General features: G+C 37.9%; 1 protein-coding gene and 1 pseudogene across 1 annotated transcript; both read left to right on the forward strand.

Annotated features, from left to right (window-relative positions):
• The first annotated feature begins 1621 nt into the window (after window positions 1–1621).
• Window positions 1622–2775, forward strand: LOC120194652 (annotated as a pseudogene).
• A 10053-nt stretch (window positions 2776–12828) lies between these two features.
• LOC120194750 (triphosphate tunnel metalloenzyme 3-like) lies at window positions 12829–15129 on the forward strand. The gene is made up of 2 exons (XM_039196988.1): window positions 12829–13625; window positions 14948–15129. The coding sequence occupies exon 1, from the start codon at window positions 12893–12895 to the stop codon at window positions 13622–13624; it is 732 nt and encodes a 243-aa protein (XP_039052919.1). The 5' UTR covers window positions 12829–12892; the 3' UTR covers window position 13625; window positions 14948–15129.
• Window positions 15130–16921: the final 1792 nt, after the last annotated feature.

Genomic DNA, 16921 nt, shown 5'->3' on the forward strand with positions numbered 1-16921 from the left:
ATATTATTTATTTTTTAATATTAAGAAATGAGATGTCTTAAAGCACCTAGAAGTCTTTTTCTGATATTTTTAAATAAATAAATATCTTATTTTTATAAATTATATATTATTATTTAATTATTTTTAGAGAAATGTTTTATTAATATTTATTTATTTTTTAATATTAAGAAATGAGTTGTCTTAAAGCACCTAGAAGTCATTTTCTGATATTCTAAGTAAATAAATATCTTATTTAAATATATATATATATATAATATATATATATATATATATATATAATATTTCTTAAAATTATATTAATAAATTTAAATAACATGATTATGAATTAATATATTTTTAATTTTTAAATTTTCAATAATAAAGACAATTTATAAAATGAGTACCAATTTTGGGCGTTGTGTGGTGCTAATCCTTCCCCAAACGTAATCGACTATGAATCCTTTTTATTATTAAAAAAACAATTTTTGGTTAAAACGCATACAGTTATCTTTTAACTGATGTTTTCTTAAAAACTCTTTTAAAATATTTTTAGGTATTCGACCTACCCGACCCAAAAGGCCGATAGCGACTCCCAAAACATTTTAAAAACCATTTATTCAAATCATTTTTTCCGCTAAGTAAAAAAATTCGTGCACATGTGAAAACCGGTGTCGTACTAATAATCACATTGAAGTTGAATTTGCAGGGACAACCTCATTGTACTTTGTTATTGCATATCCTTAAAGAAGCTGTGGGCACACACAATATCACCATTTTTTATCCCAAAAATGAAGTTCTTGGGAGGGATCTCGACCCTGAGTTCAAGCGCTTTTGTCTTTCATGGTGATTATAATGACTTTAGGGTTCAATCTGAACCCAATGATGGTAGTGAAGAAGCAAGCACAAGGAGCTGTCGTTGCAATTGTTCGATTCATTCCTTCACTGGTTCATTCTATATGGCTCAAATTTTTGAAAACATATTAGATAAAAATAAGATTTAATTGAACACTGGGCTATCGAATTCAATAAAGAGATCAGTCTAAGAGAGGGAGAGAGAGTTATCGTCGTTGAGAGAGGGAGACGACGGCAAGCGGCGACGAGAAAGGTCAAGAACACTGCTGACTGCTGAGCTGGGCAACTTTGAGGGCTGAAAACGCTAAACAGGTGTGTTGCTGGTTGACTGAGGGCTGCGAAAGGAAGGTGGGTCTCGTCTGAACGGTGCCGACAAAGATAGGAAAAAGCTGGGTCAAGAGGCGGAGAGGCGGAGAGGGGAGGATGATCAGGGTCGCTGGTATGTGAGAGATGAGGTATATTTTTGTAATTTAGTTTTTTAATTAATTTTTATTTATTCATATAAAATAAATTAAAATAAATGACAAAAAAAGGATTAGTTGGAACAGTGAAACCGCCCCGCGCCTGCATGGGGTTCGTCAGACAAAAATAGAACCAAATCAATCTAATCAAGGGAAAACAAAGATTAACGGTTAAAAAACGCCTAACGCAAAAACGACAACGTTTGCCAGTTGACAGCAATCGTAGTGTATAAATTTTAGGAGAGCCCGGTCGAACGAATCTTCAAAGCGACAGCGACAGCCACTTAGCGGGAGAGATCTATTAACAAGGAATAAAGTAAACTCTCCCTCTAAAATTGCCGAATAATTTTTTTTTTCCACTTCAATGGCTTCTCGGCCCCTAATCTCCGTTTTCATCGTCATCCTCGTCGGCTCCGTTATCGATTCCTCGGCTACTTTGGAACCCATCATCCGACTCTCGACGACGAGAGCAACGGAGGCCGACAGCCGATCACACAGCGAAGACGACGGCGTTTACTGTGCAAGCTGGCATCTAGCCGCCGAGACCAATAACGCCGGCGGATGGACCCAGATACCCTCCCGCTGCCATTCCTACGTCAAATATTACATGACTGGTAAACGCTACGAGTCCGACTGCGAGGTCGTCACTAATTTCTCCATCGCCTTTGCTTCCACCGTCGAGATGGCTGCCGACGGGAAAGACGCCTGGATCTTCGATATCGACGAGACTTTGTTGACCAATATGCCCTACTATAGATCATGGGTTGGGGTACGTACATTGACCATCACTTTCTTTGCTTTTTGGTCGCGTTAATGGCATAGAAAAACTCGGATCTCGCGGTGTAAAGTAATCTGTTTATACGGCAATGCCTATGGCGGATCATGTTTATACATGTATCTCGAATGGCAATGGATTATCTAATCTGTTTACTTTGTCGTAAATTTTATATTCTTTTGGCTTTCATTCATTGAAGTCTGAGGCTATCTTGTGATGAACGTAGATCAGAAGCTTTCAACGAGAGCTGTTGGGATCAATGGGTGGCATTAGCCAAGGCCCCAGCCATGCCATCGAGTTTGAAATTGTATAACGCGTTGAAGCAGATGGGGTTCAAAATATTTGTGCTTACCGGCCGGAGTGAACATCAGAAGCAGGACACCAGAAAGAATCTTGAGCTTGCCGGGTATACCGGTTGGGAAGGGCTTATCTTGAGGTATGTTAAGCTTTCAAGCAAGCATTTCCTCGATTCTGGTTTTAATGATCGTACTTGCTATAAACATTGTAATGTGTTATGATACAGAGGAGCTTCAGATAGAGGGACACCGGCGACCGTATACAAATCAGAGAGGAGATCGGTTCTGTCAAATGGAGGTTACAGGATTCATGGGAGCTCTGGAGATCAATGGAGTGACTTGCTGGGTTTTGCAGTGGCAAAACGTTCCTTTAAACTGCCTAATCCAATGTATTACATAGGCTAGAAAACATTAAAAAAAAGGGGAAATTGCCTGCAACTTATTGTTGTTACTCCAGTTCCTGATGTTCAAATTTAATGACTAGTTTATCCAGCATTTTTTTTTTTGCATTCACTTAAGAGATCTATGGAACTTGTCGATGAACTGAAGCTGTAGGGATTGGTCTGGTTTTCTAATCAGACAAACATTATGATTAGATCAATGTCTGTTGAATCGAGTGATAATGAGTTCGATAGACCTTAAGGTTTTTGTTCGTGTTGGGAGTGTGTAGTCTTTGGTTTAGGATAGATATCATATTTTAAAGAAGGAAAAACATGAAATGAATTTAGAAGCTTTAAGTTTAAAATTGCCATTAATGAGTGGGAAAATTGACAACTAGTAATTTCCACAGTAATGAGATCATGGAGAATTTGAGCTTACATTTACCACCAATTTCCCAAGCAATGCACCACAAACCAGGGGCTGTGCAGAGGGGATTCTGAGACAACTCAACCCTCCTCCGGGGATCACTGAGCACTCCGGTTGCGGTCTCTGTATCTCTCTCCCGGGTATACATGGCATTCCTAAAGAACTTGGAACATTCATGGCTAAACCCAGAGAAGAAATTGTATGCGACGGTCAAATTCATAAGTCTCCCTAATGAACAAACCAAGTCAGGGAGGCAGATTGAGGACCTCGATGTCACTTAAACAAGATATCGTGTCCGGCAAATGATCGATCAACGCGTCACGGCTCACGTCGAAAACCTGCATCTCGGAGAACATCCCAACACCTTCAGGAATGCAGCCTGTTAACTGGTTGTTCAGCAGCAAAATCTCCTTCAATTTCGAACTGGCTAACCCGAAACTCACAGGGATGTTTTCGCTGAACTTCTTGTTAGCCAGGTTTATAACAGAAGCCGGTGAATTCCCAAGATTCTGTGGGAGTTCACCTTCGAACTGGTTGTTGTTGAGGAAGATGGTATCGACTCTTTTGTTAAATAGACCACCAGGGATGTCTCCATAGAAGCTGTTGAGGCCGAACTTCCCCATTTTCTTGTAATTAGATATAATATATGATTAATGTCTACTGGTAGCGTCTACTGGTAGCGGTTTTAGAGTGAGAATTTGTTCTCCCTTCTCTCTAGGTTTCTTCTTGGTGTTGGGTCCTCGGTTGGCCCTATCGGTTTCTTCCATGTTTTTTTCATGGTTTCTTGGTTGTCGAGATCCATTTATGGAGCTCAAAAGTCTTTTTACACAAAGTCAGGTGGTTTATTATCAAGTTCCTAGATTAGTAGGATTAGATCGTTGTTCAGCTGTCAAAAGTCCTTCTCAGTGTTCATCCTTAGTAGAGGAAGTTGAAGGTAAGAGGTGTCTTTATTATTATGTAGTCCCTTACTCGTGATTTATGTCTTGCAGGATCTTCTTAAGGGCTGTTGGCGATGGAATGATTTAGAGAGAGGAATTGTAGCTTATGGGAACACCCGAAATTGGATTGTGGGGAATGTGTTCTTTAAGGGAGGAGAAGAGGACTAGAAGAGGGATTGGGGAGGATTTCAAGTATGGGATATGGGAAAACTGGTAGTTGGTCAAGGAATTCGGTGGAGTTTCAAGTCGGAAAAAACAACAAGTTCCGATAAGGGGAAAGAAGAAGATGATCGGAATGGGTTCACCAAAAGCAGGTGGGGAGAGATTGGAAAGATTAGAGTCTATTACACGGGACAACTGCTGATGTACGGACTGGCAAGTGGGTATGGGTTTGGTTTGTTAAAGTACAGTTGATCATTAAGGGAGATAGCGTGTGGTGTTGTGGATTTGAGGTGAATTATTTTAAAGGGAATTATCAAACAAGGAAAATTGGGGGAATTTTAAATGAAGAGACAAGTCAAGAGCCTATTATTGTTATGATATTAGGGTGCTTTTGGGGATTTCATCGGAAGTATTTTAAATGGAAGTATATAAGGATGTTCAAGTATGATTTTTGGTCTTGTCAAGTGGGAGAACAATTTATTTATTTTCGATGGCAGCAGTTTGTTCAGCAGGAAGTCTATTTAAATGCAGTATGGGGCTGATCTATCGATACTGCTTTGTGCAGTCAGCAGGTGAGAACGATTGGGATCAGGCATGGGGCGGGTGTCCAAAGTCAAGTCAGACATAGCAGGTAGACAGTATCTGCGAGCACTGTACGAATAGGTTCTGCGATCACTGTTCGGACATGACTATAGGTTGGAAAATTTGCGTCAGATTGCCTTTTTCGGGGAAATGGATTTTTCAAATAAGTTTGTTTTGATTGATATGATGAGGGGATATCTTTACAGAATTTATTTAGAGTAGGCAGAAAGAGTAAGAGGGAAAAGTCACATCGGATAGCACCTAGTCAATTCATTGGGATTGATAGCTGGGATTGGAAAGAAGGCTAAGGGGAGAGCAGGAAGCTTTTACCTCTCACACTCTCAAAAGAAAGCTTTCTGCCTTTGTCTTTGTTTTTTGGAGTATTTCCTTTGAAGTATTGGCTAACAAAAAAGGGTGTAAGAGTAGTATTTTGCTTTCTCCTTCATTTGATCTTACTACTAGTACAATGTCAGAAGAGGCAACTCATGAATCATCTAAGATTCACTAAAGAGGAGTCGGAGGATATCTCTCCACCAAGGGTCATTACTGAAGATGATGTGGTGAAAATGGATAAGTGAATCGTTGCGAAGATAATAGGCTACAAGAGAGTTGATAGCGAGGTGGTGCTAAGGGTCTTCCATTCTATTTGGGGTCATGCTAGACTCATGGATTCAAGCATTTTGAAAGACAATATGTTCCTGTTTAAATTCAAAACGCTCTCGGATAAGCAAGCGATTTTGAAACGCACCCAATGGAGTTTTGAAGGAACTCTTTTGGCAATAGCACACTTTAACCCTACCTTAAGTCTAGAAGAATTTGACTTCAGGCCTCTTGCTGTGTGGGTGAGAATTTACGAGCTCCCCTTGGGGCTTATGTGGATTGAGACAATGGAAAAGATTGGAAATAAGATAGGGAATACTATTTCTACTGATACAAGGTCCGGAGAAGGAAGAATGGGCGACTACCTACGGGTTAGAGTGCAAATTGATAGCACCAAGCCTTTGCGCAGATGTGCCAAGATGGGGCAACTCGCGAATGGGCAACCGAGGAAGTGCTTGCTCAAATACGAACGGCTACCCTTAATTTGTCATAGGTGTGGTATTATTGGCCATGTACTTACTGAATATCCGGGTTTCTCGGATCATATGCAGTAGCCTCTCCAGTTTGGGGAATGGCTCAGAGTGTCGCCTAATAAGTGAACTGAAGAGAGCAGTAGTCGAAGAAGGGAAATGATTATTTATGTTGAAGGTGAGAATAATGGTCGGTCGATGACAAGTTCGGCGAGCAGCCCGCTTTCAGAACGAGTTGCAAGGACTCCCCAAGGTAGACCGTAGATGTCAGGTAGAGATCTCCTGCATTCATCAAACTCTAATCAAGAGGATGATATTGATCTGTCCAATCCCACCGGGCCTGATAGCTCCCTCCCTCAAACTTTTCCAAAGTTTTTCCTCAATCGTGTTCGTGATATGGAGGAGGAGTAACAGGTTGACCGAGAACCAAGCGTGAGGGCCGAGGTTGGTGCATATCTCTGACTCTATCTTGAATTCAAAGGTGGGCGCTAGTGTGGAGAAGGACCCGAGTGAGTTTCCAGAGGATGTACCGGGGATGTTATGCTAACGGCGGTGACTGAGGTTCAGCTTCGCCAGTCACCGTGACGATATTGAGTTGGAACTGTCGAGGGCTTGGGAACCCTGTGACAGTTCGAGAGCTTAGGAGGATGATCTCCGAAAAGAACCCGGTGTTGGTTTTTGTTTCTGAAACAAAGTTACGGAAAAATAAAGTGGAGGTTGTTCGACTTGCTACAAAGATGGTCGGATGTTTCTCAGTTGAAATAGCGGATGAGCGTGTGGGCCAAATGATGCTTTGGAAGGAAGGTATCAAGGTTTCTCTCCAGAGTTTTTCCAATCTTCATATTGATATGGAAGTCATGTGGAAAGAGCAGAGATTCCGTTTTACGGGTTTTTATTTTCGTAGTGCGTGGTCGGACAAGAGGGATAATTGGGAGCTGATTTCTATTTGGCATCTACTTCCTCACTCCCTTGGTGTTTGGGAGGTGATTTTAATAAAATTATCCATCCGTATAAGAAGAGAGGAGGTCGGAAACCGGTGAGTGCATATGGAGGAGTTCCAACAATGTCTCCGTGGAGTGGATCTATGGGACATTCGGCCTAGGATTGGATGGTTTACCTGGGCTAGTGGTACTCGAGCCAAGTCTTTTGTGAGTGAAAGAATAGATAGATTCGTGGCTAAAAATAACTGGAGGCTCTTGTTCTCGGAGTGTTCCGTGGTTACGATTCCGATGGCTATGTCTGACCATTCTACGATTTTTCTGAGTTTGGAGGGTGATTTCCCGTATTGTTCCACCATGAAAGACTATTTTTAGTTTGATGTGTGTTGGGCCAATGAAGATCAATGTCATCAAATTGTCAAACAAGTTTGGGAGAATACCGATGATCCATTCTCGGTTAAAGTGGGGAAATTAGGGGATAGGCTTGGTACTTGGCAGCGGGAGAGAAGAGGTCAGGCGAAGAGGGATGAGAAACGCTTTAGAAGCCACATACTTTGGATTGATTCGGGTCCTGTTTCGGACGTGTCTTGTGTGCAGCGTAGGAAAGCGATGGTTGAGCTGAAGGACATCGTGGATAAGGATGAAAAGTTTCGGCTTCAAAGATCCCGTGTGGCGTGGCTTAAAGATGGGGATCGTAATTATACTTTCTTCCATACTAGAGAAAATGGGCGTCGCAAAAAGAATTGGATTGAGGGGGTGGAGAGTGAAGGGGGAATTTGGTGTGACAAATTGGAGGATATTTTTGGTGTTGCAACAAGCTACTTTTCCTCTCTCTTTCGATCTTCCGAAGCGACACCTGACGAGGAGATCCTTCAAGCCATTGCTCGATGTATTTCGCCTAGTGATAATGAGGTGCTTTGCCGGAACTTTACCGCTGAGGATGTTATCATTTCCTTCTCTCAAGTTAACTGTCAAAAGCCCTAGGTTTTGATGGACTCTCTGGTCAATTTTTTCGCTCTTTTTGGGATATTCTTGGAATTGATTTTGTAGAACTTTGTTTAAGTATGTTGAATGGTTTGTCTGGCTTTCATTCTGTTAATCGTACCGTTTTAGTGTTAGTTCCCAAAGTTACCAGTCCAAAATTAATGAAGAATTTTAGACCGATTAGCCTTTGCACGGTCACTTATAAGGTTGTGTCCAAAGCTATTGTTAATCGCTTAAAGCCTTTGATGCATGCTTGTATTACCGAAAACCAATGTGCCTTTATCCCAGGTAGGCGTATATCGGATAATTTCTTAGTGGCTCATGACTTAAGGGGTCTAAAAATGGACCTAATAAGGGAGCGACCATTAAGTTAGATATGGAGAAAGCATATGATAGAGTTGAATGGGATTTTCTTTTGGATGTTATACTTCGAATGGGTTTTAATAATTCCCTTGTTAATCTTATTCGAAAGTGTATTTCCACTGTCTCTTTCCAAGTGCGTATTAATGGGGTTTTATTTGACTCTTTCATTCCTCAAAGGGGACTCCGTCAATGAGATCCTTTATCTCCATATTTGTTTCTGTTTTACGCTCAAGGACTCTCTGCGTTACTTCTGAAGGCACAAATGAATAATGAGATCAAGGGAATTAGAGCTAGTTTGTGAGGGCCAAGAATCTCTCATTTACTGTATGTAGATTATAGTATTCTGTTTGTTAAAAATTCTATTGGGGAGTTGCGCAAGGTTAAGAGCATTCTGAATCAGTATGAAAAGGCTTCAGGTCAGAAGGTGAATTTTGAAAATTCGAACATCTATTTCAACCCTAATACTCCTGATTCGGACGACGTTTTTTAAGTGTATTAAGGGTCGTTGAGGTCGTGGATCCAGGGAACTACCTCGGCTTACCTATTGCTGTTAGAAAAGGTAGGCGAACGACTTTTAATTTCATAAAAGACAAGACGGAGAAGAAGATTCAGGGGTGGACAAAACGACTTCTCTCTTTCGGAGGTAGGGAGGTCTTCATTAAGTCAATGGTTTAGGCCCTTCCAGCGTATGCTATGTCATGTTACCTGCTTCCAGAAGGTGTAATTGAAGATATCAAGACTCAAGCAAGGTCTTATTGGTGGTCGGGCAAACATAATTCTAGAGGATGGTCGATGGTTGCATGAGACAAGGTTTGTTGGCCAAAAAAACTGGGAGGTATTGACTTCAGGGATCTTAGCTTGTTTAATATTGCACTGCTCGGAAATCAGATTTGGAGACTCATCCAAGATGATAATTCTTTGGCTTTTAAGGTCCTTAAATCTAAGTACTTCCCTAACTCGTCATTTTTTGAGGCAAAACTTGGGGAGCGTCATTCTTATGCTTGGGCAAGTCTGATGAAGGCCAAAGAGGCTCTTAAGGACGGTTTTTTTTGGAGGGTGGGGTGGATAGTAGGGTTCGTATGTTTGAGGACAAGTGGGTGGATTCTAGGCCCATTTGTTGGAAGGAAAGATATTTGGATCGGTCTGATCAGCCGGTTAGAGTAGGAGAGTTTATGATTCCTGGAAGTGCAAGTTAGGATGAGCCAAAAGTGAACAGGGTGCTTCTCAGGGAGGATGCTTCCCAGGTCTTAAATACCTTGATTGCATGATTTGTTATTGTGGAGCCATCATAGTTCAGGATCATACTCGGCTAAATTGGGATACAATTGGCTTATGATTCAGAACAGTCCAACATTGATTGTGGAAGGTATTTGGAATGTTGTGGCTAAGGCGAATGTTCTTCCAAAAATCAGGATTTTCGGTTGGCGCTTGTGCCATGAAGCTCTTCCTGCGGGGTCAAAAATGAAGCAAGCTAACCTCGGAGATGGTTTTTGTCCGCTTTGTAAACAAGAGCTGGAATTGGTGTTGCATGCGATTAAAGATTGCCCTGTTTCGAAGAAGTTTCTTTCGATGTCCGGGCTTCCCCAAGAGGTTGTTTATTGGAATAGGAGTTAGTGTCTTCTCTGGCTTTCGTATGTTATATCCAAATTGAGTAGAGAAGGATTTGATTTGTTCCTTGCTTTACTTTGGAATATTTGAAACCGGCGCAACAACTTGGTGCATAATGGGGACTTACAATCGGACAGAGATATCATTTTGAACTCTTCGAATCTGATTGGAGAGTTTAAGCAGGCTTGGAACTCTTTTGGTGTATCAAATGTTGATCTTCAACCCCATAGGAACCGTAAATAGAGCAAACCAAATATGAATGTGGTAAAGATTAATGTGGATAGGGCATTTTGCAAGGATGCTCGGGTGGCGGCAATTGGAGTTGTGGCGAGGGATATGCATGGTATGGTAATCAGAGGGTTGGCAAAGAAAATCAATCATTCGTTCATGGCCGAGTCTACGGAAGCAGAAGCTTTTTCTCAAGGTATTCGCTTTGCGCATGAGAATGGGTGGAACAATGTCATTATTGAAGGCGATGTCATCTCGATTGTGTACAGGTTGTCGAACAGGATCTTTAGAAAGACACAGGACATTTAAACAGTTGGATTGTTGCTCAATGAGGTAAGATTGAGTTTGGATGATCATCCTTCTTTTAAAGTCCATTATGTTTGTAGGGATGCTAATAGAGTTGCTCACTCCTTAGCTCAATGGGCCTTATCGAACCATAATCCAGTCTGGTTTTTCTTGGAAGAACCCGAATATATCAAACAACTTATAATTGATGACGCTATTGGAATATAAGAAGTTATTCCTTCAAAAAAAATATAAGATATGATTGAGATTGAATCCACCCACTTAATTGTTCGCTTGTCCCTACAGACCTTAGCTATAAAGTTACAGCTTTATTGCTTTGGGTGGTGGTTGATGGTTGTAAAATGAAATAAATAAAATCAAAGGAAAAAGGTTGTAGGCTGATAGGATCTAACCAAATTATAAAGAGAAAATAGCCTCAGTGACCGAAAATGCCTTATAATATACGATTTTAACAAATTTTTTTTGGATTTGCTAAAATGACCAACAAAATCGCAACGCGAGCTCTAATTTTTCAACTCAGTTTCCAAATTCGCAACGCGATTTTGCGATAGTCCAAGTTCGCGTTGCGATTTTTCAAATTTACGTTAGTCGAAATTCGTTGCCATAGTCCAAGTTCACGTGGGAAATCCAAGCCTTAAATACCCATTCCCAATAGTGTTTCCAATACTATGTGGGATTGAGCATTACCAACACTTGGGAATATTTTACACTATCGCAACACATTCTTTATTGTTTCAAACTAAGATCTTACAAATGGCTTGGGAATCTTTTACACTATCGCAACACATTCTTTATTGTTTCAAACTCCACGTGAATTTGGAATAGTTAAAATGTAAACTTATTTTGGATTTTTCACTATCGCAACACTTTTTCACTATCGCAACTACACGTTTTTCAAACTCTCGCAACACATTTTAACTCTCGCAACACATTTTAACTATCGCAACACATTTTTCAAAATCGCGTTGTGAATCTTACAATCGCGTTGCGAATTTGGAAACTGAGTTGAAAAATTAGAGTTCGCGTTGCGATTTTGTTGGTCATTTTGGCAAATCCAAAAAAGTTGGTTAAAATCGTATATTATAAGGCATTTTCGGTCACTGAGGTTATTTTCTCAATTATAAATACCGCTTAATTATGTAGCCTGAATTATTGCACATGGTCCAATAAGGTGAACCGTTACTTTAATTAGATCCGTTATCTGATTGAATCAAATAAGATGTTATGGAAATTTATTGTTGATTTTTTTAATTTAATTTATATTATTTATCATATAAATTTTAAATTCTTAATTATATTCATCTTATTTAATTAATTGATAATTGATAATATTAAACGAATTTTTAAAAAGGTTAAAGATAAGTGAATAATATAAATATAAGATATCAATGCTAAGATGACAACATATACAATTTTGTGGATTTCGTACTGTATCAGCTCGAATTAGGGTTGAGATTGATATAAATTTAGTGGACAATTAGCGCGTGTGGATGTAAAAAGCCATACCCGTCGTGGGTAGTAGGTAGGTGATGAGTTTAAGACATTACCCGCTCCACATCCGCTCACCCATTAATTAGTGGCGGATCTAGAAATTAAAAAATAGGGGTCCAAAATTTTAATATCTTATTTTAAAAAAATTTGGGTATGTAAATTTTCTTATTTTTTCTATTCCTATTAACAAATTAAACTAAATTTAACCCATTAATAAATTTTATTGATCATTTTTAGAATCGAAGATCATCGTTTATATAACTTATAAGGTTATTGACAAGCGGGTATATACGGATACACATAGGTATAAGATTAGTGGTGGATAACCAGTTTAGTAGTGAGTGTGAAAATATACTCGTATTAACATATGTGGATTTGAAAAGGATTTTAATGAGAACAGAAAAATGATGTCATAGGTTTTAGAAAGTAGTGAAAAAAAAAACGTGAGGATAACAAGGATAAGATTGGACCATTTGTCTGACGTCAATAACATTCAAACAACTGTTGTCCTGAATAAAGCAAATAATACACGTAATTGTATATATATATTATTGTGGGGGCATATTAATGGACCCTTAAAAGGGACAGGATTTGAAGGACACCTAATAATGTTGAAAAAAAATTATTCAGGTGTAGTTGAAGAATTATTTGTCTATTTAGAGCGAATATTACAATTTTTTATAGTTCATCATGTCTTTCAATCGATTTATATTGGTCGTTATGTACTCCGAACAATGATTACTTAAATTTCTCTAATTAAAAAATATTATCTACAAGATAATTAGGTTTTTATGCGATTACTTAAATTTCTCTAAGTAATAACGATTTTTTTATAGGTCGTCATGCGATCCCGACAACCAAACTGACGAGATGTTTAATTATCGATATAGGTAATGAAGTAACTCACCACAACTCGCAGGGACGGCATGACGACCCCTTTAGTCATCAGAGACGACTGACGACATATGTTCGAACTATAAATTTCACCTTATCTCACCTTATCTCTACAGACGAGTTTTGTTCTTAGGAATGAACGAGAAATGTGCAGATGAATGATATGCTTTAGTCTTCTTTCTTCTCTCTGCCGTTCTTCATTTCTTCAACCGTTCTCGTTTTGTTACTACAATTCCTTTAGATTTTACGTTTTAGTCCGCCTGATGGAAGTCGAAGTGAAGCTACGCCTCCGGGACGCCACCGCCCACCGTCAACTAACCACCGTCCTTTCTCCTTTCTTCATCAAAACCCTCCATCAACAAAACTACTTCTTCGACACCCCAACAAACACCCTTTCCTCCCGACTTTCCGTTCTTCGCCTCAGCTTCCCCGACGAGGAAGCCCACTGCGACGTTTCCCTCAAATCCAAACCTACCCTGGTAGACGGCGTCTGCCGCGTGGAGAAAGACACGGAGGAACTGGATCTGTGCATTGCACGCGGTTGCGTGGAGGACACTGCGAGGTTGGCGAAGACCGAGTCCAGGATTGTGAAGAGGGTTAAAGATGAGTTCGGGGTCGGGGAAGAAGCGGGGTTTGTTTGTTTGGGCTGGTTTAAGAATAAAAAAACGGTCTTTTATTGGGAAAAACTGAGGCTGGAAGTGGACGAGACTACATACGATTTCGGAACGTGTTACGAGATCGAATGTGAAAATGAGGATCCCGACGGCGTTAAGAGATTGCTTGAGGAGTTCTTGAAGGAAAATGGGATCCCTTATTCCTACTCTAACATGACAAAGTTTGATGTTTTCAGGTCTGGTCAACTCCCCAAGGGAAGTGAGTTCGAGCCTTGAGGTTAGTCTGTTGAATAAAAATTCGACTCAAGATCTTAATTAGATGAATTTAATAAAATCTAACTTGATTTGATGAGTTTATGAGTAACTCGTTAAAGTTTTTTATATAAACTTATATTGCTTATCTAAAAAAAAATATTTCATTAAAAAATTACTAATTTATTAATAAATAAAAATAATAATGAAATATTAATCTATTAATTTTTTGATAAACAAAAAAATATTAAATTTTTATCATTTTACTACACTAAAAAGTAAACTCTATTTATTATACATTATGTATTATTACTTCAGACTTTGAAATTACTTTATGCAATATTTTGATAAAAAATTGTTATATTTATTATTTTATGTTTATATTAATATTTTTTACCTATAGTTAAGAAAATAAGATAAATATTTCGATGAACTTAATGAGCAACGAGCCTTCTTAACGAGCACGAGTCGAGTAAATTTTTAACGAGTTTAATGAGCAACAAGTCGACTAACAAATTTTTTAACGAAAAAGAGTTGAGCACTGTCCAACTCGTAATCGACTCGCTCGATAAACACCCCTATTTGCATAGATATTTGATTATTTAATGGAAAATGCATCAGAGGTCCCTATACTTTTGAAAAAACCAATATGCCCCTCGTTCTATTTTTTATTTCAATGTGTCTCTCAAACTCATAAAATAAATCCAATGTGGCCGTTTGACCAATATTTTTTTACTATTACGGTGCTGATGTGGTAGTTCACTCTATTGACGTGGAGTTCACTGTGCTGACGTGGCAGTCCGCGATAGTTGATAACGTGACAAATGACATTGTATATGGGCTAAATTAACTCAAACATGACAAATGAACTATTACGTCAACACCGTAGACCACCATGGCGGCACCGTGAACTACCACTCTAGTACCTTAACGGTCAACGACGAAAAAACGTTTGTTAAATGGCTACATTGAGTTTATTTTCTAAGTTGGAGGATCACATTGAAAGAAAAAATAATACGAATGTCACATTATTTCTTTTAGAAGTACATGTAACTCTAATGCCTTTTTATTTATGTTACATGCAAGTTTATGTTTGGTTGGCTTCTCAGTTGATTAATGTCATTTATTTGGACGAAATCAAGGCTGCTCATCATTGTGTGTATTTTGGTGATATTGATTTGTGTGTTGTTGGTTTTCCTCGTCACGTATTTGTTTAAATTGCTAAAGAGATTTAATATTTTTTACGGTGCCAATAATTCTTGAGTCAGCCGTGAAGTCTACTAACTCTTGCAGAGTTGATTTTTAGTCACCGAGTTAATCTGATAATTTGTCATTCCAATTTTCTAGGATGTCGGCATGCAGTCTGATTATCATACAAGCAACGGTAGAGAAGCAAGGTCGATCATCTTCCATGCAAAAATAAATTTTTATTCTCTCGTAATTCGATTCCAAGACCTTAAATTATCGGCCATGAACTGATGGTTAATTTAATAAGTATTGTCTCTGCGTTTGTGGGTGTTTTCTATTAATTTCTTTTGATTATGTTTCTGAATTTTGCCTATGCTATGTCCTTTTTTCCTCCCATCCTGCCGATTCTTACTATTTATATGATATACTTTATTAATTTTATATATATATATATATAGAAAACAATTTTATACAACAAAACACATATAGAATAGAAATTATAATTGTTGTAACCGTCCTTCGGGTGGGTCCGAAATAGGGTTTCGAATTAAATAAAACGTGTTAGAGTCGTCACCGATTATTTTTTAAAAAAATAGGTTAATCGGATACCTTAATTTACTATCTTATCTACTCTGCGTTTTACCAAAAATGTATTGGATTCTGGAGTTGATTACAGTCAAGGAAGGATTATCACCCTTGTACTGCCTTTTCGGTACCAACTTAATTTCTCGGTTGTCTTAATTGTGAAAATTAAAAGTTAAATTAAAATTTAAAGTTTCGATTCAAATTATTTACCTTTGATCAATTAAAATTACACCTAAAGAATCAAGAATGTTAGATCGTAAAATAAAGTGAATATTAAATATTAAATAAATCAAAGAGAAGAAAAAAGGTTAAATTCAAAAAAGATTCAAAAATGTTAGATCGTAAAATAAAGTGAATATTAAATATTAAATAAATCAAAGAGAAGAAAAAAGGTTAAATTTAAAAAAGATTAAAAAATGTTAGATCGTAAAATAAAGTAAAAATTAATATTAAATAAATCAAAGAGAAGAAAAAAAGGTTAAATTTAAAAAAGGTTCAAAAATGTTAAAAGAGAAAAAAATAAAAAAGATATTAAATTTAAAAAGAAACAAAATAAGTAAAAAAATGTTAAATTTTGAAAAAGAAAAAATATCAACCGAGCATGTTAAAATATTTTTTTAAATAAACAAATAAATAGATAAAAATTAAGGGATCAAATTGAAATAAATTGAAATTGATGGACCAAATTAATGTTAAAAGTGAATTGCAAGAAAAATAAACAAAGGGTTAGGGGACCAAATTACATAATACAAGAAGTATAATTGTTGAGTTAATCGATCGACGAAATTGGCCAAGAGGGGAGTGAATTGACAATAAAAATTTGGTGGAAGCTTTTGCAGAAAATTGAAAATATTTGCACAACGATTTAGAGTGGTTCGACTTTCTCAACCAAAGTCTACGTCCACTACCTTAACTATCCACACTAAGGATTTTCCATCAAATTCACTAATTTGTTCTTTCTTTTGAGAACAAAGAGTAACCTTAGAACTCCCTCAATAATTATACCCCAAATTCTTGAGAACACTCTCTCCCAAAGAGAAATACACAAATTTGCAAACTTATCAGAAAAAATCTCACAAGGTAAGATGTTTGCACAATTCTAGAACAAAAAAAGAACACTTAATAATAATACAATTGAGCACAATAAGTGTTCTTGAAAGCAAAAATGAATATTGAATGAAATAGGCTTGAAAATGCTCAAACTTGAGGTTTGATGTTTTCTCTTTGATTCTCTCTCAATTCTTCTTAATTGTTGTTGATCAATGGCTCCTAAGCTTGTTTAAATACACCTTGAATCACTTCTGAACGTTGGGAGATCATTGGTGAAGTCAATAGAGTCGTTATTGTGTGAAAACAATTAATAAAACAGTTTGGAGCGTGGGGGGATCGGTACCCCTTCATAGGGAATCAGTACCTGCAGTGTAAAATTCAAATATTTCGACTGTTATAAGACTGGAGGTATCGATACCTCCTGGGGGGTATCGGTACCCTTCGAACATTCTGTTATTTCTCGGAGCCAAATCTTTCATAGGGGTATCGGTACCCTCT

This window comes from Hibiscus syriacus, unplaced genomic scaffold, assembly GCF_006381635.1.
Source record: "Hibiscus syriacus cultivar Baekdansim isolate YM2019G1 unplaced genomic scaffold, ASM638163v2 tig00000340_pilon, whole genome shotgun sequence".
In the NCBI taxonomy this organism is placed as follows: domain Eukaryota; kingdom Viridiplantae; phylum Streptophyta; class Magnoliopsida; order Malvales; family Malvaceae; genus Hibiscus; species Hibiscus syriacus.

Excerpts from the sequence above, each read along its gene's own strand:
- LOC120194750 (XM_039196988.1), top strand. The coding sequence starts at position 12,893 with ATGATATGCTTTAGTCTTCTTTCTTCTCTCTGCCGTTCTTCATTTCTT.